Below are 26,795 nucleotides of genomic sequence, written 5' to 3'. Positions count from 1 at the left end.
AGGCTACATTGTCCAGTACTTCAACTAGAAATTCCACCAAAAAACACACAAATAGCACAGCCTGCCCAGTTTCTTCCATAGAGAAACTTGCCTCTACCAGTAAAAGCCTCTGGAATGATAGAGAGGAAGGCATGGACAGACAAGCCCCATAGGCTGCCATTATGTGGCTTAAATAGGATACTGTGCCTTTAAGAGAACTTTCCAGAACTTCTCCCAGTATCCCAGAATGCACAGCAGGTCCCTCTTACTTTCAGTTCTTTTTGAAGGCGTAACACGCCAGACCTGTAGCATTCCTTACATGAATATCTCTCTCCACCGGGGAGGCGGGCGGGCGCTTAGGACTATAACAGAGATACCCCTACTACAGAACTGGAGTTACAGGACAGAAACTACTCCTTCTGTAGTAGGGGATCTCGGTGTATAGTCATAATCTAGTGAATAGAATGGCAAGCCCATCCCCACAACCAAAGCGGCGGTGGAGAAAAGAGAAATAAAACCACTACTGTGCGAACAGATTTGGCAGCGAAGCCTGCCCAACCTGAGCGTCTGCCCTGGCATCAGTGTCCAGGCAGCAATGCTTAGCAAAGGTATGGTCCGGCTTCCAAGTGGCCGCCTTGCAGATTTCTGCAATTGGAACATTACGGAGCAAAGCTGTTGTGGCAGCTTTGCCCCTGGTGGAATGAGCCTTAGGTTTACCCCCTAAGGTCTTACCAGCTTTTTGATAACACAACTGTATGCAGGACACAATCCACCTAGAGATGGATTGCTTAGAGGTCGCAAGACCTGTCCTGACTGATCCATAATTGATAAACAATTGGTCTGACCGACGAATATCTTTGGTTTTATCCAGATAAAATTTCAACACCCTCCTGACATCCAGGGAATGTAAAGACCTTTCCGCTGGAGATGAAGGATTCTGAAAAAACGTAGGCAAAGTTATGGTCTGGTTGACATGAAAATCAGAAATCACCTTGGGAAGAAATTCAGGGTGAGTACGCATAACAACCTTAGCAGCATGAAATACAGTATAAGGTTCTTGGCAACACAACGCCTGAATTTCACTCACCCTGCGGGCCGATGTAATGGCCACGAGGAACGCCGCCTTCCAGGACAGGTGCAGCAACGAAGCCTTATGAATAGGTTCAAAAGGCTCCTTCATCAATCTGGACAGCACCACATTCAATTCCCATGAAGGCGAAGGAAGCCTGACAGGAGGGAACACTTTCTTCAAGCCTTCCAGAAAATCTTTAATCACAGGGATCTGGAAGAATGAAGTCTGCGAAGGGCATTTCCTGTAGGCAGTCAATGCAGCGAGATGAACCTTAATGGAATGGACATTAAGGCCAGACTGCGCCAAATATAGAAGGTAAGGAAGGATGACATCTTCCTTGTACGTCGTTGGGTCATAGTTCTTGGACTTGCACCAGATACAGAACTTCTTCCACTTGTAAGCATAGGAAGTCCGAGTGGAAGGTCGCCTAGATTCCTTCAGTATGTCCATGCAATCTTCGGGCAGATTCAAATGGCCATATTGCACTATCTCAGGAGCCATGCCGCCAAACTCAAAGACGAGAGGTTGGGGTGCAACATCTGTCCCCCGAACTTCGTGAGAAGGTCCGGCCTGCACGGCAGCCGAATATGAGGAAGGAGCGACCGGTGAAGCAGGTCCGTGAACCACCACTGTCTGGGCCATTCCGGGGCAATCAGGATCATCCGAACCCGGGACCGGGACAATGATGAGCACCGTCGGAATCAGGGGAATAGGTGGAAAAGCGTACAGAAAGCTGTTCGACCAGTTGATCCATAGCGCATTCCCCAGCATCCCCTGCTGGTAATACCTGGAGGCGAAGTCTCGGCATTTGCTGTTTTCGGCGGTGGCGAACAGATCTACGTCTGGAGTCCCCCACCTTGCGAAGACTTCTCCTAGTACTTCGTCGTTTATGACCCATTCGTGGTTTTCCTGAATCAGTCTGCTCAGTGCGTCTGCCTGAACATTCTGCACACCCGGTAGATGGGTGGCCGTTATCGTCAATCCTCTGGCCAGAAGGCAGTGCCAGATCGTCTGCGCCTCCTGTGACAGGGTGCGCGATCTCGAGCCCCCCTGCTTGTTGAGGTAATACATCGTGGTCGTATTGTCCATTTGCACAAGCAGAGAGTTGGTCTGGAAGGACGGAAGAAAAGCCTTCAGCGCCAAGTGAACAGCTCTGAGTTCCAGGAAATTGATGTGATATGTGGACTCCGTCTGAGACCACGTCCCTTGAATCTGTAAGTCTCCGGAGTGCGCCCCCCAGCCGTGGAGAGATGCATCCGTCACGATATGTCCTTGTGGAAGGGAACCCCTTTCAGGAGATTCTCCGCTGAACACCACCACTTCAGGGACTGAAGAGCATGCAGAGACAGTCGTATCCTGTCGTCCCACGATCCTTTCCTCTGATCCCACTGGTCCTCCAAGCACTCTTGCAACGGTCTCATGTGCAGCCGTGCGTGTGGGGTCAGGAAGATACAAGAGGCCATCGATACCAGTAGAGAAGGCACCGTCCTCACTGTTGTAGATGGAGTGGTCATAAGAGCCTGAGCCTTCCGAAGGAGTGATGATCGTCGCTCCTCCGAAGGAGACACGCTTGCTGACAGCGTATTGATGGAGGCTCCCAAGTACTGTATGCACTGGACCGGAGTCGGGACAGACTTGGACATGTTGATGTGCAACCCCAGCTTGTTCAAGAGAACGCACGTCTTCTGGAAGTGTGCTTGCGCTTCCGAGAAGGAGGAGGCCTTGATCAACCAATCGTCCAGGTGTGGGTAGACGAACACCTTGTTCTTCCTCAGGTGTGCTGCTACCACCGCCATGCAATTCGAGAAGGTTCTCGGCGCAGACTTCAGTCCGAATCGCAGTACTGTGTATTGATAATGATTGGCGCCGACTTGGAATCGCAGGAACTTCCTGTGTTTGTGTGCAATGGGCACATGGAAGTATGTATCCTGTAGGTCTATGGCACACAGCCAGTCTCCCCGTTGCAGCTTAGGATAAATCTGATGCAAGGACAGCATGGAAAACTTTTCTCTGCGAATCCACTTGTTTGCTTGCCGCGAATCCAGAATGGGCCAGAACTCGTTCTTGTCCTTTTTGCGAACCAGGAAGAACCGGGAGTACAGACCTCTTCCTCTTTGAGACAGAGGTACGTCTTCTATCGCCCTTTTCCTTAACAGTATATCGGCCTCCGCCTGGAGCTCGCGCAGCTGAAACTGCGAGCTGACCGGAGAGATTGATGGAGGCGGGCTGGTGAACCGAAGACTGTATCCATTGCAAACAATATTCAGCACCCACTTGTCTTGAGTAATTTTTCTCCACTCTGCCAGAAAAAATTGAACGCTTCCCCCCACCGGAGTGGGTAACGGATGTAGGGGAAGTAAGCGCTCAGGGCCTAAACCCGGCCGGGCCTTTAGTCGCTGTTGCCGACTGGTGGCCGCCTCTGCCTTTCTGGCGCTTCTGGAACGGTCTTCGGAACTGCTGCTTTTGTTGCTGCTGCTGCTGTCCTGAAGACTGGCCACGCCCTCTGCCCTGTCCACCGAACCGTCTCTGGAACGGGCGGTACGACTTCTTGTTATCCTTGGGTTTTTCCAAACCCACAGCCATGAGCGTTTCGGCCTCCGCCTTCATGCGGGCCATTTCATCATCCGCTTGTTTTCCAAATAGGGTTTCGCCAGAGAATGGTAGATTGGCAACCCTTTGTTGTGCGTCAGGTTTTAGCGACGTGAGGCGGAGCCAGGCGTGTCTTCGCTGGTTAATCGAATGGCAGAAACCATGCACCGCCAGCAGGGAAGAGTCGGCTGCGGCACTGATGACCTGATTCGCCACCAACATCCCCTCATTCAACACCCCTTGGAAATCTTCAACCTTATCACGCGGCAAATGTTCCACAACTGCTGGAGGGATTCCCAGAGTGCTCAGTCATACCGTCCCAACAAGGCTGTGGCACTTGCAGCCTTCATGGAAGTCGCCGACGTCCCACAAACCTGTCTCCCAGACGAATCCAGCCACCTAGACTCCTTATCTGGTGGAACTGTGGATGAAGGAGTGGTGGCATGCAGTTTACGAGCTGCCGTCACAATCACAGAGTCTGGAGGGGGTTCCACCCATAGAAAAGCCGGATCAGAGTTGGGAGCCAGGTATTTTTTCTGCAGTCTCGAGGGGGCCGCCTTAGTCACCGCCTGGGTGAGAAAAAGGTCCATGGCCAGATCTTCCAGGCCCGGTACCAGTGGTAGTAATGGCCGAGATAGATGTTTCTGGTGCAACGTCTCGAAGATCACCGATGTCTTGGGCGTGGGCACCGTCAACTAGAGGCCCAATTTTGCTGCGCCTCGTAAAAGGACATCCTGGAAAGACACCAGATCATCAACCGGTGAAACCCTTGTTTCCGGTGACTCCGACAAAGTCGGAGAATAGTCCCTGGTCCCTGAAGACCTAGTCTGGGAACGAGACCTGTGCCTCCTGTGGCGCCGTCTCGACCGTGTGGACGACCTGTTGCGCGATCGTCCCCTCCTCCTGGAACGTGATCGCGATCTCCCAGTACGTGGACGCTCCGCAGGTTTCCGTGGAGGAGTCTTCCGTGGCCTATCCTGGGGTTTAAGGTTTTGGGGTCCCCTTAGGCGGTGTAGGGAGCAGAGGCAGTGACACCGACCTCGGCGGAAGTACAGGAGGTATCTCCGACCGAGGAGCGGGCACATGAGGCGGGACCGGTGGCGGTGGCTGCCCCCGCGGGAGGAAGTGGTGGTAGCGGAGGATTGATGGGAGGATCCTCCTTAGGTAGAGGCGGAGGCGACTTAGCTCGAGGTGGTGTATAAACCACCGAGTACACCGAGCCCGGTGACTTCTTCGGGGGGAGGTGACTGCGAACCAGCCCCTCCAGTATGTAAGCGCCGCGCCTCCGGCGTCTTTCACCAGACCCAGCGTGACTTCTGGCACCAGAACTCCTTCTGCGCCGTTTAGGAGAGGTGGAAAGTCTCAGAGACGCCGATCTCTTGCTTCTCGACGTCGAGCGTCGCTTTTCCGGCGTCGAACGTCGACCCCGCGACGCACGCCGCCTCCTCGACGTTGAGTGCTTCTTCCTCGACGCCGAACGTCGCCACCGCGACGACGAACGGTCAGTCCTCGACGACGAGCGCCGACTTCTCCTCTGCGCCGACCGTTTTCTCGCGGACTTCGACGGCGAGCGCCAGTGCCGGTCGGTCCTTCTTCAACGTCGATGACTCGACGCTGACGTCGACGACGAAGACGCCGTCGACGGTGATATCGACGGAGGCCTACCCCAGCCTTTCGACGTCGAACTTCCACGCTGTCTCAACCCGGAGCCCCGGGAAGATGGGGAACACACCGTCGTCATCCCTCTCAACGTCGTCGATGCAATCGATGTCGACGGAGACCGGGACCGTTTGCTGGGCTTCCTGCCTCTGGGGAGCCCCCCCAGAGGCCTCAGCAGAGGCAGTTTCCAGCCTGCCCAGACCCACCTGCAGCCTGCAGCCGTCTCTCCTCCAGGCCTTGAAGCCTAATCTTCAGCCGGTCCCTCAGGGTCCTCGATGAAAAGGTCTGACAGATGTCACATTCTTCAGGGACATGTGCTGCAGGGAGACAGAGTATGCAGACGTCGTGTGGATCAGTCTTGGCCTTCTTCCTTCCACATGAAGAGAGCAGGCATTTTAGAGCCCTAAAAAGCCTGAACGAATACACAGGAGTGAAGGGAAACACCAAGTACACAAACTGAAAGCACTTTAAAGCAAAGAAGTGCACAAAAATCCAATAAATCATTGAAAAAGGGAGAGCTCAATGCACCAGGGTCCTGTTAGCAGGAGCCGGAAAAAAGAACTGAAAGTAAGAGGTACCTGCTGTGCATTCTGGGATACTGGGAGAAGTTCTGGAATGTTCTCTTAAAGGCACAGTATCCTATTTAAGCCACATAATGGCAGCCTATGGGGCTTGTCTGTCCATGCCTTCCTCTCTATCATTCCATAAGCTTTTACTGGTAGAGGCAAGTTTCTCTATGGAAGAAACTGGGCAGGCTGTGCTATTTGTGTGTTTTTTGGTGGAATTTCTAGTTGAAGTACTGGACAGTGTAGCCTGTGGATATAGGCTGCATTATTTGTCTTTAAATTCTCTCTTAAGTATCTTTGCCGTTCTGCAATTTTTTGACAACTTAAGAGATTATTTTTGATTGCCGGGGTCCACGCACATGGGCGGGACTATTCACTAGATTATGACTACACACAGATCCCCTACTACAGAAATAAATATTTAATTTTAAAAATCTTCAGCTTTCTAGGTATCATCTTTGTAAGTAATTTAATTTTGGGGCGGACCCTGGGTTTGCTCCTTGGTACTTTACATTTGATAATAGATTCATAAACATCCATTATTGTTATCGTTTTACAAAGAGCTTTTCTGTCTCCTGTTTTCCTTTTTTTTAGGAATGCCTTGCAAAGCACAGAAGACTATGTGATCTCTAGTACATCTATTTCCTGTTGAACTCGCACTTCAACACATTTTCTTATTTTTAAACTATTCATATTATCTGAGTTTCTACTAAATGTTTATTTCTACTTGCCCTAGTATCCTGCTTTTATTACATATTTAGTTATTTTACCAGAACAAGACTGTGCCGAAATGGATTATCGGCAAACTTGCAATGGGATCAATTCCATGAACATTTTATACATTTTGCAGTTGCACCTTTTTGAATATGTGAACATTTTTAAATAATGTTTATTTCTCAGACAGGCACAGTATCAGTTTTAGTTCTAATGTATAGAAGGAAGTGTACGGGTTTACGCATAAAAAGAGTCTCACAATGATTATAAAGAAACTGTGGTTGTGCAAACAATAAAATACAGGAAAAACCAGAAATTACTCACGTGTCACTGGCACAGACTCTGAAGCAACTCATTAGGAGTTCCGCTGCCTTTTCCAACATATCCCCAAGTTTTCCTTTTCCTTTCTTTACTAACTGCTGATCAGCCTAGTGAGAAATTAAGACAGCATTTAGACTAGACAACCAATTATGAAGTCCTGATTATATACATTCCAGCACAACTGACTGTAATATTCTAGGAAGTGCACACCACATCTTGAAAGAAGCATTGGTAAAGTCAAGAGGTCTGGCATTGGGCACCAGTCTTTTGGCTTTGTCAATGCTGGTTTTGTTTTGTCATAGTTTTAAACCTTTACTGTTGGGGATGCTGCCGGGGGCAAAAATATTTTGTTGGTCTCAAAGCCCACGCTACGATTTCATTGCCTTTCACTTAAGAGAATTATTTTGTGTAGAAATTTGCTTTTTGTGAAGAAGAGTGAAGTTAGCCAAAAGTCTGCCACTGCTGTAAGCTGGAATGTGTGTGAATGACATAGTAGCATACCAATGGATGAAGTGGGCTGAATGAAACTCTGTTAGTATATCATATACATAAAACTTTATTAGAATCTAATGGTTTTGGCCAACACCACACCTAAAAACACCTGATCAAAGTGAACTCTGCTGGAAATTAATGAATGCATTATGTTGCCATATACCGGTAACAGTAGAGCCAGGAAATGGAAAACAATCTTCTTTATGAAGGAACCATCAGTTTGGACATGGTTATTGATATCCTAATGCAATCTCAAGGCATTCCACAGGGCACCAGGCAACTCATAGTTGGAGGAGCCCTGTTCGGAACAACTTTTAATGTATTACCCACTTCCAACTAATTCAAGCCCTTATGAGACAAAACAACATTCAAACGTGTGCTAAATTTTCAGAAACAGTGCCACACAAAAACAGCCGAAAGCTCAGGCTGATCAGCATACAGCAGCTAAAGACTACCTAAAGAAAGTTTGAACAAGCATTGCATTTTTTACACTGGTGTCTAAATTTCTTATCTTCCAACAAAATATTTTAAGTGCAATTCAGTGTCTCACCAGCCTGTTCTTCTCACTGTATGGAAACACACGCTAATCGTGAACTGGTGGAAGTTTAAGTGAGCTAGTGCATAATCACTTCAAATTGTAACTAATTGCTGCATATTCCTAACCACATAAAACCTACTTTACAGCTAGCATTCTCAATTCAGCAATACAAATCAAAAGACTACTCTCAGGATTTTCCTCATTCCCGCAGGTTAAACCTGATCATTTTCTCCTACATTCCTTCTCCCTGACTTTTCACCTGCACTCCATCCTTGCTTGGACTGATAAGGAGTCTTCTCTACTTTCAATAATGTACAAGTTCTGCAAGGACTCTGGAGCACGTCATCCAGGATCATCCCTTTCATGCCTTCCTTTCAATATTTATGTACATATCTTTGTTCAGCTCTTTCTACTATACCGGGTGAACTTCCACATGTGTGCTGACAACACATACATCCACTTTCTCTTGAAAAATGGCCTAGAGAATCATAAACATTTTTTTGTCGTTTTCCACAGTATGAAGGAAAGCTTCCTGTGCATGAACGGTGCTATGACTGAAATCAGTCATATGACACTAAGTCCAACTAACTACTGTTTAGCTGGTGATCACGTTTTAAGATTCCACCTGCCAACTCTCCTAAAGTAAGAAGTTAGAGATTATTTTGATGCCAACAATGCTTTTGCTGCCTAAATCAACCCTATTTCTAATGATTGTAATATGCAGTTCTCACTTTTGTTAAAAATCCCTCCCACTTCCTCATATCAACCACAGAGTTGAGCTGACTAAAGCCCTCCTACTAGCACACCATATCTATTGCAATATTATGTGTTCTAGTATTTCAAAAACAACTCATTGTCAAGCTCCAAAGAATTCAGAACGAGGCTGCCAGACAGTGCCTCATTCTGTGAAAGCAAGATCAAATTAACCCGACCTTAAAGTACTCTGCTGAATCCTAGTCAATGCCAAGATAAAATGTGAGGTTCTGTGCAGTGCTCTGTGTACTTTCAGTAACTGGTTCCTCACTATGTGGAAAATTAGTACGGTTTGGTAAACATTATCTGCGCCATCTTGCTTTTTCCCCTGATGCCACACTTTTTGTCGTGCGCACCCGCCATTTTAGGTGCCTCGATCAGAACAACCCTTTTGCATGCCACTGGCCCGCAGCATAGCCCTCCTCCCTCACAAAGTCCGCACTCTGACAACCCCCGCTCGCACATGCCTTGGGTCATAAACCCCTCTTCAGCGCAGCTATGCCTCAGAACCCCATCCTGTCCCCAGCGCGACACCTCCCTTCCTTCCTTCCTTTCATGGTCCCAGGCCCTCTTTGATACAAATCCCCTTTTCCTGTGTGCCCGTTTGTCTTCCTCGTTCCCAGGCCGACACCTAGCTCTGCCGATACTGTTTATTGCCCCTCCCCGTACAGTAGAAAGCTTCCCTCATCAAAGGACCCCCGAGTTGATCAAAGCCCCCACCCTATGAGATCCGATCAAACCCCCACATTCCATGAATCGGCAGAATGTCCAGCTGCGCGGTAATCATCACCTGTTGTGACCGGGGTGGGGACTTCAACTGTAAATGTGTGTGGGAACGGGCCTGAAGGGGAGATTCGGAGGATATCCTTCCGGACATCAAAGCATTGCCAAGAATATGTTGTATGTAATAAAGCAATAAACCTGTGTATAAGAGGCCAGGCCTCAGAGATGCAGTTAGAGCACCTCATGACGATACCTGCTGTCTGAACTGATGTGTTCTCCTCCGGAGAGAATAAACCTTGTTTCCTGCCTTCCCGTCTCCAGCGCCTGCCTCTTCATTGATAATAATTCGTGGGTTAAAGAGGCGATACCGCCGGGCAAATATCGATTGTCCCTTGACCTTAGATTTAACAATTGGCGTCCCAAGCGTGGGGCCCATCAGCGACTCGTGGATCCAGTGGGAGAGGTCCTGACGACAGAGTGAACGACTGCAACGATCGGGAGAGCTCTTGCCCAATAGACCCTCGTCTGGCAGCCGATCATCCGAACTTCACTGGTTCCGAACAGACCTCTCCCGAGTGATCTACGGTCCTGACTGGGAACCATCAGGAGTGCTGCGAGGAATACAAAGAAAAGAGGACGATCGGGCGCTGGATTCGGAAGACAAGAAACTGTCCACACGGTCCGGGTAAGGTCGTGTAAACACGACGAACTGCGAAATAATTGTTTAATTGTTCAGAAAATACTAGTATTACTCTTTGTTGACCTATTTGGAGATTCACTGTCTGCAAACGGAGAAACAGTAGGCTCTTTCTCCTTGCAAACAGTGAAGGATAGGTAAAGCGGCCAGCGTGCCTATCTTTCTCCCCCACTGAATTGTTCATTTGTTCACGAATTGTTTTCGGGAGATTTCCCTCTCCCACACTGATTAACGTTTTTTTTCACCCCGAACTACTGTTCGCGGATTGTTTTCTGGAGATTCTCTGTCTACAAACAGGAAAGAACAGGTTCCCCTTTGTAGATAGTGAAAGGGTAGAGGACGCAGACCTTTGCGGATCTACTTATTTTCCCCACTGGTCGTTATTTATTGTTTTGTTATTGGTTCATGAGGTATTCACTGCGTGCAAACAACGTAGAATAGAAATATTCTGTCTAGTCTTTGCACACAGTGATAAGATAGGCAGTGCTGACTTTTTGTCCCTCGTTGTGAGCTGTCATGTCTGTCTTCTCCCCACTGGTCGATAGCTGGTTCAGCCCGGACCGTTTATTAGAGGTGGATCATCTAGCTCCGCTGGAAGGCACCCCTAATAAAGACTTGTTCATAAATTATGGATTAGTTACCATAGCCTATAGTAAACTGTGGCACAGGTATACCAAAGAAAGTCAAGAGAAACAGTGGCCACTGATAGGATCCTTCGATCTTGATAAAATAGAAACGTTAGAAATAGCCCTTCGTGATAATAAGACAACGCCGATTATGCTCGACTGTCTCGGTATGTGGCGCAAAGAAGCAATACCACAAAAGAATAGAGACGAGGACAGAGCAGGTAAAGGAACATATCGACAGGACGACCCCAGGACACAACGTCCCGAAAGTAATCCCCCGACACTACGCACAGGACGGCCAGACTTAGGGCAAAACCAATGTGCTTTTTGTAGATATGCCGGGCACTGGAAAGCCCAATGCCCGACTCTACTGAACGTGAGTAGGAGCAGAGGACCGACAGGAATAACAGGCCGACAGAAAGGGAAAAGGCGCGAGACAAAGATGAATCAGACTGACTTGGACAGGCCAGATAGAACCACCACGTTCGATTATGCCCGATGGCACAGATTTCGCCAAGCCGATTTCAGCGACATGTTCGAGTCCTCATAGATCAAACAACGATAAGACGGGAAAACCCAGTGTAGCTCTAAATTGACAGACGACAAACCCCGAAGAAACCAGAAAGAATAATGTACACACATGATCAAGCATCCTTACGTTTAGCCAAGTAGGGAAAAGTTTAGGGTATTTCGAGGTAAGGGTTACACAAGTATCCTTCGCCGAGAGGACTAGGGATATTGCCAATGTCTGAAAACCTACTACCTCCTTCCGAACGCATCCTTATAGGCATATAACTAAAGCCTGCCCCATTGCTCTAACAAAAAGTATGCGCAGCATATAGAAATAAGATAATTATGGCCAATAACTGTTTTATGTTTGTCTTGGGTCTTTTTATATAATATTTGTACTGTCTCCCCGTCTGAGTTTGTGTGTACGTGATGCATGAATCTGCGTCATCTCTCTGCCTGTGTTACCGTGGTACTTAAACTTCTGTTAACAGAAGCTTTAGCATGGAACAACCTGGAAAGAAAGGAATGGGAAAACGAAATCCGTAGGCCACTGATGAACGTGAACTTTTATTTAACATAACGAACAAGAAACAAATAACAGTACGTAATAATAACACCTATTAATGCCCCAACAACAGAAAACGTTTGAAACAAGAATGGTAAACTAGAAAACGAAAGTCAGCAGAACATTCGCCCCCCATTCTGGAACCTTCCAAGGTAGGGCAGGGTTACGGCTACGCCCAACCGGCAGCAACCCATATAAGTCGGGTCCTGCTGCCAACAGTCGGCCAGGAAATCGTAACATAGGGTGGAGCCGGAGGAGAGACAAGGGCCAGCGGGACCCAGCCAGGGGATCACCTTGACCACACCGGAGAGTTGTAGGGGGGAGGAATGTCTATGTCCTCGACCCCCCCCTCTCTCTCTCTCTCCCCCAGTCCGGCCACGGTGGCGTGTGGGAGTTGCAGATAGTCCCGCCACATGTCTTCCCGGTCCGGCCACCAATGGCCAGGGACTGGGGCCAACTGGATCCGGCTGCAGCCGATGAGCCAAGGAACCCGTTCATGGGGCCAGAGCAAGGGGCGTCCGGCCGACATCCACCGGAAGCCCGGCCCAGAGAAGGACGGGACACTTCTTCCTTTTCCCCTCCGTAATGGCCGCAGCAGCACGCCAGGCGCCACTTGAATAATGGCTGCGACAACTCTGGGGGGTAGGAATGTCTTGTACATACCTCCGCGAAAATTAGTCCAGGTCGGGCTGGGAGGGAGAGGCGACGCGGACGAGCCTCTCCCACCTCCGCGGATAGGAGGTTTCCCAGCCCCCGGCCCAGCGCCGAACTCCTCCAGCCAGGCGGTGGTGCCAATACCTGCGTAGCACCGAACATACCATGGTGGCGCCCCAGTACTTGCGCAGTACCGAACATGCGCCGCAGGTAGCCATACTTCCGCAGCACTGGGCATGGGACTTGTGGAGCACGGGGTGTGGAGAGGTGTTAGACCTGTCTGGATTTTTTTGCGCTGTCCCTCCTCATTATTATTTATTTTGTCCCCTTTTTGCCCCTCATACCCTTACTATTTTTTGTGTCTACTACTTTTTTAGGTGTTGGTCAAGGGGATAGGTGTTCTTTTTCCCCCCATAATCTTTTACCTCAGGCCCAGAGGCCTGTTCTGACAGGAAAGTTGGCACCACCTAAAATGGTGGCCACCAACTGCCCCAACTGTCGCACCTAGAACTTGGCCATAGCTTAACATAGGGCATTCCAGAACCTTCTGGTCCATGCTGGACCATTGAAGGGCAGCCTATAAAAGGCGGAATGCGGGGCAGCCATTTTGTCTACCTGTGGAAGTCAGCTGGAGGACAGGTGGTAGCTGAGGGTGGGAAGAGGTTAGACTTGGGGTGGACCTCCTGAACTGGGAAGCTGCCTTACTGGTTTAACCCACTATTCCCCTGTTGGTTACTTGTCTTGGCCCCGCTGTGAGAAGTTGCTGGAGACCCTGGGCGCCTAGCTTGCCCCCTTTCTAACTAATAGTGGGGAAGCCCATAGGATATGGTGTGGAGAGGCCATCGTGCATGCCCATGAAAGAGAGCGGCATGGAGTGCACCGGGAGAAGGAGACGGCGCAAACGAGTCTCCCTCGCCCCCCAGGTGGGGGCACCACAGCTGCACCCTAGCCGAACGTCCTGCTTACACAACACGGAGTTCCATTCCCTATTTGTCCCCAGAAAGGTCTCTTCCACTCTAGCAGACTCGACGAGGGGGGCTGCTGCAGGGCCTCAAAATGGCGTCTGGGTCCGCTGGAAGGCGGGTCTCGGCCGCTAGAGTAACTTTGAACAGCAATGTAACTCGGGCGCTTGCCCACCGGGGCACGAGCCCCCACCTCCGACAGCACCCCCGCAGCCTTGAAGATTCTACAAAAGTCCCCGGAGCCCTCGGCCCCTGCAGGTTTCCGGTGAGGGACAACTGCCTTGATCACTAACGAAATAAGCATGACATAGCCACTCCTTCTGTTAGCATGAATTCTCGAACTGCCGAAAAGGACTCTGGTCCAACCGCCGGTTGTATGAAACATTTTTTCCTTGATACTACTTCCGGACTAACCCGGCCCCGCCCAGAATGGCGCCGGTAACAATAGGAACTTACGAACGCCTCGTGGTGTTTTCTTTTGCTAAAAAGACTCGATGTTCCGAGATATGTTATGATCCTTTGTACACTTGACGGAAAAGAGGGAGGATTCACTCGACGAACATGTAAAAGGACCCCGTGAAAAATGTTTTTCAATGTACGATTCATTATGATATTATCATGTAACCTCGCTTATAACACACACCCATGGTATACCTATAGGAATTTGATTACAACTAGTCCAACTGTGTTTCCAAATATGAAATGAATGCCCCTTGGTCCCTCAACTATTCGATAGACGTTTTTAGTTCCCTGCAAATGAATGAATGAACCTTTTTAACATGTTTTTAATCCTACAAAATAGCCCCCCCCTCTACTGTACGCACTTTAGCCATTACCGTATCCGGCCAACCCCGATCATACTGTCCTATCAACATGCTGAACAATTGTGAAAATAAAGGTTTTCGAAACTATGAACGGGTATTGCATGCTTTATTTAAAATGTGGGATCGGCGGGAGAGTTTTTTTCTGTGCACCCTACTCTGCTCTCTCTTTAAGGTTAATAGAAGTGGTTGCCCAGCCCCGGATGGAGGATCGAATCTAAGACACGACACTCTGCCGTCAAATATGCGACTGACTCAGGGACTCGCGCATGGAGAAAGACCTCGATTTCTGGGGTTGGGTAAGGCGAAACGGTGTAAAAGATGGAATATAAAGGGTGGGTAAAGTGAAACGATGTAAATGATAGAATATTATAAAGATACGACACTCAAAGGTACTAGGGAACAGAGTTGACCGAAGAGCTGATAAACCCTAGAACATCACAGCGTTGGAAGAGATTTAAGGACCCCGATAGCTAAATACACCTACCAACTAGAAACCTCGCGCTAAGTGCTTCTGATTCTCTAACGTTTTCCTACTCACAGCCTATAAGGACACACTGCCCCCCCCCCCCTTGGCTCCAGAAACCACAACCCCAGAGGTTCTATCCCGAGGAGATAAGACGAGTATGAGGTAAGTAAAAGACCTTCGTACCCGTGCTTTTGATATGCTCGAATGTTGTCCCCCTCCCCTCCCCTCTTTTTCCCCCCCCCGGAGGCCACCTCGGAATCACGACCAAGGTATGGTGAAGATCTGAAGCCTCGCCATGTCTGATACATGAAGCGGACTAACACTGCCTGGTGGCACCTAAACACACCCACAAACTGCTCTTGTACCAAAAGAGCCAATAAATTGTATGACATGATGAAAGCGATCACCCTTAATCCGTGTTGCGTGAATGGACACCTGTCACGTATGTCTGAAACTATGAGATGATGTTTGTGTATGACTGACGCTTTGACTTAACTGGTTAAAGGACCGAGAATGCAAGAAATGCGACACAATGGTGCCTTTTTTACTCGATGCATGTCCCCTGTACCCGGCCTAATGCTCGTCCATCCCAAACTGCATGCTTTCAACATTCTAACACAGACCGTAATGTCTTATGTTGTATAATGCGCTGAATAGCCTATCTTAATGCACGGCCACTCCCCATGTCGCACGTGTACTATTTAGCCTGTTGTTGCACATCTCTCTCTCTCTCTCTCTCTCTCTCTCTCTCTCTCTCTCTCTCGCTCTTCCGAACGACCAGCACCTAAATTGGCAAAACCGCCACCCCTAGTGCACCACCCAATTGGCTCCAAATACTACAAGTATTTGCTCAAAATTTATCCTAAATAAAAATCACCCTGACGCCGTGTCACTACCTCTCCTTTCTGCTAAAATTGATGAAACCGAGATTTGGCCATTAGGGAAAGGACAGGTAAGACGACTGAGGTTCCCTAATCTGACCCGAAATAAGGGAACTACATGTCAGCGGCTCCTGTGTTATAAAAAGATGCCTCAGATAACGCGACCTTCCCCGTCCCGAATTGTCGCAATACCCAAACAGTAAAGGTGATCGAAACATCCTCATGTTCCCGGAACGCCCCCTGTTTCGTATCAGCTGCCCCAGACGAGAGTTATAAAACTGTCCCTCACCCCCGGTGGTAAGAGATGGGTCGATTTACGCCCTTACCACAGTTTTCTATGTCCCTAGTTGTTTCCCATAAGACCCCTGTCTTTTCTAATTAAGTAGTCAGGCCGTAAGAGGCTACGTAGGAACCAGAATGATGTTTTACAAAGTTAAAGATTAGACCGAAGCGAAGAAATCATTGCAATGAACCCTGTTGAAAGCGAAAATGTTTAGTTGAAAGGCAGGATGCATTGATAGAATGAAAAATGTTTAGCCTATGTTCGTCCCTCAGCAAGATACCTGTCAGACCATGGTGATAGCACACAGCACCCTTTTTAAATATAGAGCCCTGGAGAACGGTATAGCTTCGTAAGGCTCGTATTAAGAAGGTGGGTCTCCGTCAGAAGAACTGACGTAACTGTAGTGCAATAAAAGGTGCCAGATCTCGTCCCACGACCAACAAACACCAAAGAAATAGCTGTGAAGGAAAGTTATAGTAAATCCAGCAGGCCCATCATCACTCATTTATATGTTAATTGCGAACCCTAATATAACGGACGTTTCCATTTTTTGCCTGGAGCTGGGAGAGAAATAGACTTATGTGATTACCTTCCTCTGCCAATTCTCTAAAGACTGTCTTTTCAAACTCATTTAAGGGTACGACTGTCGGAGGAAAGAAGGACCGGATGTGGGAGCACGTGGCCTGACTACAGATCGTGGAACATCTGCGACATTGGCCAAGGCGAGACCGCGACAGAAAGGAGTTGCAGGACGAGGCACTGTTTCCGTCAAAGTGAGAGGAAAGGGCTGACCTGATGCCCCTGCTCAATGTACAACGTGTGCCGAAAAGTCCCCGCTCTCTGAATTCGGTCATGAGCCCGCCTACCTGAAATTTCCGCCCCCCTGATCTGTTCCCGATTTGGCCCAGCTCCATCCCCCCTTTTTCTCCGACCTACCCTATGGACTACACACTCTTCTTCCATCTGAACCTTTTTGACAATCAACTCGAAGGACACACGGCGAAAAGGGCCTTTTTGACCAGAAACGCGAGGAAAAGGTCGTGCCTTGCAACGCGGGACCTAGAATAGAGCTGGACCCGTAGCTCCACCGCCGGTGCTCCACAGCGCCAACAAAAGACGACAAAGAATGCTGAGAACTCATTAACTTCGAACATTGACACCCTCAATTATCGTTTCTACTACGTCTCATTTCTCCCCCAGCCACCATTGTATTAATTATGGTCCAACCAAACATGAACAGAACTCACAAATGTAATGACCTATCAATTTACATTCCGAACGACTATAAGTAGCTATGAAATGTACCCAATGCTCTCACTACAGAATCATCTTTGTCTGTTATTGCATTACTATGGCTTTCCTGCAAACGAGTTTTTTTATCGATAGACCCGCCTCCTAAGATGAAAGATTTTAAAATGTAATGTTTATAACTCCTTCACCTGGGTACCTACTTCTTTTCTTATGACCGCCCCAGTAGACATGAATAGGAAATAGGCCAGCAAGATGTCTTGAACATGTTAAAGGGAGGACTGTGGAAAATTAGTACGGTTTGGTAAACATTATCTGCGCCATCTTGCTTTTTCCCCTGATGCCACACTTTTTGTCGTGCGCACCCGCCATTTTAGGTGCCTCGATCAGAACAACCCTTTTGCATGCCACTGGCCCCCAGCATAGCCCTCCTCCCTCACAAAGCCCGCACTCTGACAACCCCCGCTCGCACATGCGTTGGGTCATAAACCCCTCTTCAGCGCAGCTCTGCCTCAGAACCCCATCCTGTCCCCAGCGCGACACCTCCCTTCCTTCCTTTCATGGTCCCAGGCCCTCTTTGATACAAATCCCCTTTTCCTGTGTGCCCGTTTGTCTTCCTCGTTCCCAGGCCGACACCTAGCTCTGCCGATACTGTTTATTGCCCCTCCCCGTACAGTAGAAAGCTTCCCTCATCAAAGGACCCCCGAGTTGATCAAAGCCCCCACCCTATGAGATCCGATCAAACCCCCACATTCCATGAATCGGCAGAATGTCCAGCTGCGCGGTAATCATCACCTGTTGTGACCGGGGTGGGGACTTCAACTGTAAATGTGTGTGGGAACGGGCCTGAAGGGGAGATTCGGAGGATATTCTTCCGGACATCAAAGCATTGCCAAGAATATGTTGTATGTAATAAAGCAATAAACCTGTGTATAAGAGGCCAGGCCTCAGAGATGCAGTTAGAGCACCTCATGACGATACCTGCTGTCTGAACTGATGTGTTCTCCTCCGGAGAGAATAAACCTTGTTTCCTGCCTTCCCGTCTCCAGCGCCTGCCTCTTCATTGATAATAATTCGTGGGTTAAAGAGGCGATACCGCCGGGCAAATATCGATTGTCCCTTGACCTTAGATTTAACAACTATGCCCCAAGACCTCATGACCAATGTTTGCCTGCCAGATAAACAAACACAGTTTAATAGGATGGAACACAAATAGATTACTGGGTGTGCATAAACCTGAAAACAGAAATGCCCTTAGCAAAGGAACAGAAACCAATTACAAGAGGTTCAGGAAGCATCTAAAGCCTCAACTTTTCAGACCAGCCTTAAATGATCTCAACAAAATACAAAAGTTGGAAAGAAAGAATTTCGGAAATGGTTTCTCACATGTCAAAGTTTACACAAGGGCTTCCTATTGCCTTTATATATAGTTTCCAGCTGTGTTAAGCACAGTGAAGTTGCCAAAAGGAGAGATACAGTGCTTTGTAAAACCTCAATACACTCCCACTGTGACATCGGACGCCACTGGCCATCCGACGCACGCAAAGGGTTAAAGTCTTGCACTTGCAGTATGGCACTTGCGGTCATAAGACCCTTCAATATTTCACAGATGATGGTGCTGGGAAAAGTGTAAGGCTCTACTTATTTGTCGTGTACAACCACACTTATTAGTAATGTACAACCAAACAAAGCAATTGATTCACAGCTTTGATTTTTTTTACCACTATTCTTAAAACACATTTCTGATTAGGACAGAGTTATTCTGTAGTAGAATGTGCAGGTGTATTTGCCCACTGCGATCAACTCTAGTATTTCGAATCATTTGGCCTCAACTTCTTGTTTACATGTTTGGAAATAGCCTGTAGGCAATGCTCATCTTGGGCCAGATGAGAACACAGAATGCAGCAGCTCATATGTAGTGATTATCTTTAGTTTTGCATGTAACATCATTCCACACTGAATAGAGAAGCGATTAGGCATAATCTGCGGCACCAAAATCCATAAGAAGTTTCCAAAATGGTCTTTAAAGCTTTGGAATGCATGGGACATCTGTATTTGTGGTCACGCATGGCGGCAACATACAGGACCATCAGACTAGGTAAGCCTGATCATAGGTGCTACATCAAATGCTAGGTGTGTGTGCACATTAAAGTGCAGCAGCAATGATATTAACTCATCCACTATACTAGAGTTGCACATAAATATCACATTCTTCTTCTTAATTACTTGCATACCTTATTTCTACTGTCATTATCGGGAAAAGCACCACCATCAGTTGGGTGTGTCTTCATAGAATATATTTTGACAGAGGGGTACTTGCATCAATTTTTGCCTCTATTCTTGTAATGTGCCTGTACACTAACTACCGTCTCCAGTGTTGGATCACCTCACTGCAGCACAAGAAGGTACAGGATTCAATCATACGGTTGAGCTAGCAGAAAGGAATAACCTACTACATATCAAGCATTCAAGAGAGGAAGTGAAATTATTATTCTTAGTTTAGATCATTGGTAGTCACCAGGAGAAAATTTTTTATATATGCGGTATTGTGACAAGGATGGTGACTGTCTTACTAGAGTTTAGTATCTAACAGAATAAAAAGGTTGATGCAGGCCACAATAAACATGAGCTCTGGCATTAGCAGCCAAAAGAATAAAGACTCCTGGTTAAACTTTTTCAGCTGAACAATGAACCTTTCAAATTTGGGGCGTGGTTGGGAATTTGACCACTAACTGAATCTGGAGCAAATAAATTCCATTTTAATATGCTCTGCAGGAATGTGCATGGCACTATAGAGCACCACCTAGACTTCTGTAAGACTGGGGTAAAATACAAACGGTAAAGGTGTGCAACAGAAATGATAGTAACACAACGTAAGGACTCTGCCAACACCAGTACAAACCGTGGTAATCTTTTCATGTCTGCAAAACATACAGTAACAGCAGGAGTATAGACCTTTCACCAAGACTACAGCTCTAAAGATTTGGATACTGCTCACAAATATATATATATATATATATATACACACACATATATACACACACACACACATATATACATACATATACATATATACACACATATATACACACACATATATACATACACACATATTTATACATACACACATATATACATACACATACATATATATATATATATATATATATATATATATATATATATATATATATATATATATATATATATCACCTCCCGTCTGATCCGAACTGCAGGCTTCCGGGTGCTCTGAGGCGGTGCAAGCGAAGCGCGGCGGGACCCAGCCGCGTTTTAAATTAGTTCAGTTTTTCCGATTCGGGGAGTTAATTCTTCATGCACTCTCGGGGCTCCCAAATTACACCACACGTTTTTTGCAGATTTGTTTGGTTTATTTCATCTTATGACAGCAAGCCAGCAACACCTTACGCGTTTCGGTCTCTACGGAGACCTTGCTCACAGGAAAACCAAATCAGCATTTTTTTACACAGTTTTAAATAAAGTGCTTCCACATTACTCTTACATCACTTCCTGTTAACTACACAGGGCTTCTGGGACATGTCGTTTTTGTTTGAAAAACATTTCTATCATGTCATAATTTACTGCAAAAACAAATATATATGTACAACTTTGTCTCACAATTCGTGATATTGTCCTGCACAAGATAAATTTCAAACTTTTTAAAAATATATGGTTAAAAGCCCACTGGAGGGAGTGAATGTAGTAACTTTGTTTGAAAGATTGGGTACCTCTTGGGTATATCTCATAATGATAATTTGAAGGAGGTCAGAAAGCATGACCAGGAATATGAATTTTAAAAAAGTTTGAAATTTATCTTGTGCAGGACAATATCACGAATTGTGAGACAAAGTTGTACATATATATTTGTTTTTGCAGTAAATTATGACATGATAGAAATGTTTTTCAAACAAAAACTACATTTCCCAGAAGCCCAGAGCTGACCTACATCGGTTTGACACCCCTGGTTTGACCTGTGGTCCTTTCGATCTATTTCGATAATTTTAAAAATTGTGGTCTATGGCCATGAGATGTGTTGAGAATAACATCGTATGATGCTCAAGCTGCAATATACTTCAAATCTTGAGAAGTACCTTTAGCATGGGGTACAGTACCAATGCGCTTCATAATTTATCAGCGCATACACCAAAAATTTCATTAGTTTGATCGCATTAGCACGATAAAATGGATAGGCAATGTCGCGTATATATGTGTCTCTATGGCGCCTAGAATATGCGATTTGATTAAATGCGACTACAAGTCCCATCATGCAATTTTGCACCAGGAAGTATAAAACAAGTCCCATAATGCAATTTTGCACCAGGAAGTATAAAACAAACAGAAAAGTGCGGCTGCCGTCTTTATTGAAAGAAAGCAGACTCGAGCGCGGGCGTGCTGTGGCAGAGGAGCAGGTATTTACAAACACCGCCTTATCGTGGTCTGAGCATTCATTCAATATTTTTGAGAGATCTTTTTTTGAAATCGGCGTTTCGTTCTATTACAGGACGGTGACTGCGGTTTCTCCCTTTAAATCTTTAGGAACAAGATACTTCAGTAAGGTAGGCTAATTCTTCTGTGAGTTATATCCACTCACTTAGAATGTTTTGAAAAAACCACATGATTGAAACCTTGCCATTACTGTTGTAGAATTACACCTTGATGGTGACGTCGTACAAGCAAAATTCGCCGGGCTACGGCAGTTCACAAAAAATAAGCTACGCTTCTCCCTTTTTTTTTACATCTTTGACTGGAGCTTGATAATTAAAAGACCCGAGTGGGTTAAATTGAAAACCAATTTTCCATCTTTTTTAGACATCTCTGTTTGGCCACCACAATAACTAGCGAGTTGGACCACAAGAAGATTAACCATCACGCCCCTCTTTAAAACAATTTTGGTATGTAGCTATCCTTTATTATCACTCCTTGCCCACGATTGGAGAAAGGCACTCACTATGAATTTGCCTGTTAAAGTAAAACAATGTCTTTGCATCTTTTCAGATACAAAGAATAAACAGCCCTGATGATAGACCAGTGACTTTGTGCCTGGTTCTTGAAACGCGTCGGCAGTTTTTCTTGGGTGGAATAAATTGTCAACTTCACGACACTAGGACCGGCTGGTCCAGTATTTAAGCGTTTACAAGCTATTAAGTTGCTTATATCCCCTTGGAAATCATTTTTCTTCATGTTTTGTATTGTAATATTTGTTGGTTGTGATGTAATTATAATTTTTTGTAATGTTTGATGCAGAAACGTTTTTTAGTGTGTAAATAATGTTTGTTTTTTGATGTATGTACAAAGTGTATTTAGTCTTGTAAATATTCCAATACGTAGTCCGTTATTCTGTTATGATTTTTTGAAAATTTGAAAAAAAGCATAAAATGATAGACACTGAGTAATGCTGTCTAAGGGTGGTTACAATAAACTGGTTTCTTACCCTTCTTGAATATTGAATGAGTAATTGTGGTGTGGGCACTGTGTGTTTTTGCAATTTAAATATAAGGTCTAGCCCCCACTACGTGTTTATGGACCTATCCCCTTTTAGTTCTCAATAGGTAAGTATTCAAGGCGGGTCACGGCTTTAGTCCAGTACCCTGAATACATTCAAATGATTACCCATGTATCCGTGTCCACTTTTTGTGAGGGTCCTCCGTACGCTCCATAGGCAGAGCGTTTAATATGCAAATCAGCTTCTCCTCCTTGACGGTGAAAGAAAGCAAAGGACACTGCGGATTTCGTAGGGGCTTATTTATTCGGATTTTGCATAACTAGTTTCGGCTTTCGCCTTCGTCAGATGCTCCAAATGCGTGCTTCCAGTGTCTCTCATTTATGGGCTCCTGCTCCCGGTGGTTTATGGAGCCCCGCCTCCGGTTCATGGGATGTCATTTGAGATGTCATCAGTGATGTCATGAGTGATGTCACTGACCATGTCATAATATGTGACATCATCAGCAGTGCATCGCGGGCGCGCGAGTTATAGTTAGCTGAACTAACTATAACAGGGGAATTTCAAAGGTTTTGTATGAGTAAAATGACCAGCTAACTATAACTGGTGTGAAACCTATGGTTTTTTCAGTGAATATATATATATATATATATATATATATATATATATATATATATATATATATATATATATATATATATATATATATATACATATATACACACACACACACACACACACACACACACACACACACATACATACATACATACATACATATACTCATTTTCCACATCCTCTGAGAAAAAGCCGGGACCCTTACTGCCACAGTGCACCTCAGGATCAGAGGCGGTCCGGTTGTCAAAATTCCTCACAACGCAGCAAAGCCACTGTGCACTCCTCTCAGAAAAATAGCGCCATCAATCCAAAGATATGCTTTAAAGAAGTTTCTTTATTTGCATCATAAGCCAAAGAAAACACCCTACGCGTTTCGGCGGAAACCGCCTTGCTCACGGGTTAATTCATTGCTTTCTGAAACGGACATTTAAACATATTACGTGCATGTGGCCAAAACATGATATAGAAAGTAGACTGATACACATTACAAGATGGACGGCACTTTGTTTATGTAACATTACATCTTTTCATCACACCACAAGTTTTCACCATAGAAAAGATACATTTTGAAAAAACGTAAAAGTTTTTTAAGTTTTTAAGTTTTTGTGCCCAAAATATAAATACAAACATAAATATACTTTTTTCATGTTCCTAGTGTTTAACACATGTCGATATCTATAACATTGTGCCCAATCGCCGCTATCGTAATTTATCAAGTATCAGTTAACAACAACTTGTAGACCTCAGTGGGCCTTAAAACAATCAATTCTGGGCTTACTGCGTCCCACTCAAATGTAAGTATCTCAATACAGTTGTGCCATTTAAATGTCTTCATCCCCAGTTATACTCAACTTTCCCAAGTGGATAATTCTAAAAAAACATACATTTGTTAAATTAGAGTACCTTCCATATGGGTTTCTAATTATTTCTGCAAACCTTAGAATAACAAACACCTAGACTGAAATACAAAAACACCTAGACTGAAATACAATCACAATACATGCATGCATACATACATACATACATATACACACATACATACATATACATACATACATATACATACACACACATTATATATATATATATATATATATATATATATATACACACACACACACACACACACACACTTGTATACACACATACACTTGTATACACACATATACACTTGTCTACACACACAAAAACATATATACATACATATTTCCTGGGATGGGTACTTAAAAATGTCTATTATATAAAAAAAGTCCTGCTTGCTCGAAATTATGAAAATTAGGCAAAAAGGCCTGACTACTATAGGAGTCATACATTTTGCTCCAAATTCATGGCAGCATTTACTAATCCCAAATGTTTATAGGCTACATTGCACATATTCTCATGTAAGAGAAATTAGATTTAGCTTGGTTTTTGTAAATGGTAAATATTTGAGGAAAAAAACCTATCTGAAGCCACAGCAATACAATTTAATGGGTTATTTTCCCTGTGGAGGATAGTGCTAGGTGAATGTTCTCTTTTTTTAAGATGCAAGGAATCGGCACCTGAATGATCCAACAAATAGTTGCAAAAAAGGCCATCTAAGGGGAAGTTGAAGGCAGAGGTAGTTGGTATGCCCGGAGCAGGTCCACAACAGTCAACATATTAAAGATAAAGTCCCCTCTATGTATTATCTATTAAAAACGCAGACTTTGTGCTTTGACTGGGGAGCAACGACTCTGGGAAGCAGTAGAGCAGAATGGTTATGAAAATATTTTCTGACTTGGGTGAAAATCCGAAATGAAATATGTACATTTAGGCTGGTGGTAGGCCAATGCCTATTTTCTCAATGTAAAAAGCATGTGTGATTCTGAGAAACAGAAATAGCTTGAATTTAACGGTACTTCTTGTTCCACTGCTGGAAAAAATGAAGCTAGTCTTAAAATAGTTACTCTTGGGTGAGGAGAGGGAAAATATTGTTGGAGTTTTACACAATGGTTTCCTTGGGACGTGGCATCCCCACCAAATTCTGTTTAAAAACACACAAAAAACACAAGTAAAACACTACACTGTCACTTACTTACACTATTTGCAAATATTCGAAGGTCCAGTGTGACAGCATACAAAATTGGCAAAGCCCTGTGAAGTAAAAAAGACACATACATTTATTCTGACTGCCTAAGAGTCCATGCAGGTTTATAAATGTTTACTTGAACATAGTCGAGTACTGCCAAACTTAATAAAGGTGCCTCTGTATTCTTCCTTAACATGTTTGTAGAATCCATGACGGAAGTCCTAAACTTCCAGCTTATTATGCATGACTGGTTCAAACTCTTAATGTCTCCCTTAGATATCTGTAACATGGACTCATTCATTTTATAACACTAGTTTGTGTTTTATTTCTATGGTTTGTGGTTTATTTCTATGGTTGGGAGGGGATAAAGCACACAGATGTTTTTCTAATTACAATGGCTTATAACAATCATCATATTTGTGTTACCTCCATTTCTATGCCACACACTGGGTGTTCTATTATAAGCTTAGGTGCTTATTATTTGCATGAGTTTATGAAAGGATTTAGTTGCTCACTAAGTGATTTATTCTTTTTTCAAGCCGAAATACCTGCAATCTCTATATAATGAAGTCTCGCATACTACTTGCATTGTACTATTTATATAGCACTTCATACTGCTATGGAGGCTGTAAAGCAAAGACAATTCACATTGGCATTTTCAGAGTTCATGGTAGATAGGTGGTTGACTGTAGTTACGATTATATGGATAGTTCTGTGTAGAGATGTTCTCAATACATGGCGTGGCGAACAGCTAGCTATACATAAGCAGGACGTGCTGCAGAAAAATGTGAGAGTACATAAAATTGTGTATGAGGATGCCTACCCTTCCCCAATTTATTGTTTTTGTTAATTGGCGGTGCCATAGATTATAGTGAGATGAGCTAGGTATTTAATGCTCTCCAGAATATTTGAAGTAGTTGTCAATTATTATTCTTCTAGCAGGAATTTAGTTCCATTTTCGACATCTAACCTAAAAAGGCAGTTGGAAACGGGCAACAGGTACTGTTTGTGCTGGAGAAAGAGGGGCCTAGTTCTGCGGATAAATCAATATGTGATACACAATTCTTTAACGATAACAGCCAGGCGGTCACTGCAACATTTAAGGGGCTATTGAAAAAACGGTCCCGATAAGTAAATTAGGAATGGTCTTGCAGCTGTGTTCTGGATTCTCTCTAGTCTGCAAATCAGATGAAGAGGAGCTCTATATATTTAAATACTGTTGGTAAAGTCTAGATGGCAATATGGTAAATCAATGGGGACTAGTACCCTATGAATTAAACCTAGCTGTTGAGAAGGGAATGTTCTTTGCCTGGTAAACAGGCATACCCAAATGCATGTGAAATTGGTTTCCTGACCTTTATTTTTGGCCCTGCCGATACACAAATCTAGGTCTGTCAATGCTAATATGAGGTCCAAATACTGATCTGTGACCTTGAAGGATGCACAATGTGTGCCCTCATAATGGCACTGCCAGCCAGACAACGCGAGCTGCAACGCCGAGGGGACTTTAAGCCCCATAACGCTTGGTACCGCACCCGGAGGAGCCG

General features: G+C 45.2%; 1 protein-coding gene across 4 annotated transcripts in view; it reads right to left on the bottom strand.

Annotated features, from left to right (window-relative positions):
- Positions 1 to 26,795, bottom strand: part of PCID2 (PCI domain containing 2) — a 339,645-nt gene that overhangs the window by 112,181 nt on the left and 200,669 nt on the right. For all 4 annotated transcript variants that reach the window (XM_078657682.1, XM_078657681.1, XM_078657679.1 and 1 more), the window contains 2 exons: positions 25,259 to 25,313; positions 6,904 to 7,007 (listed from right to left, as the gene is read on the bottom strand). In XM_078657682.1, the coding sequence (XP_078513808.1) occupies positions 6,904 to 7,007; positions 25,259 to 25,313 (159 nt within the window). The remainder of the gene's footprint in view (positions 1 to 6,903; positions 7,008 to 25,258; positions 25,314 to 26,795) is intronic.

Source organism: Lissotriton helveticus, chromosome 8, assembly GCF_964261635.1.
Source record: "Lissotriton helveticus chromosome 8, aLisHel1.1, whole genome shotgun sequence".
In the NCBI taxonomy this organism is placed as follows: domain Eukaryota; kingdom Metazoa; phylum Chordata; class Amphibia; order Caudata; family Salamandridae; genus Lissotriton; species Lissotriton helveticus.
The sequence above is the reverse complement of the archived record's forward strand: the minus strand, read 5'-3'. Positions and strand labels throughout refer to the sequence as shown.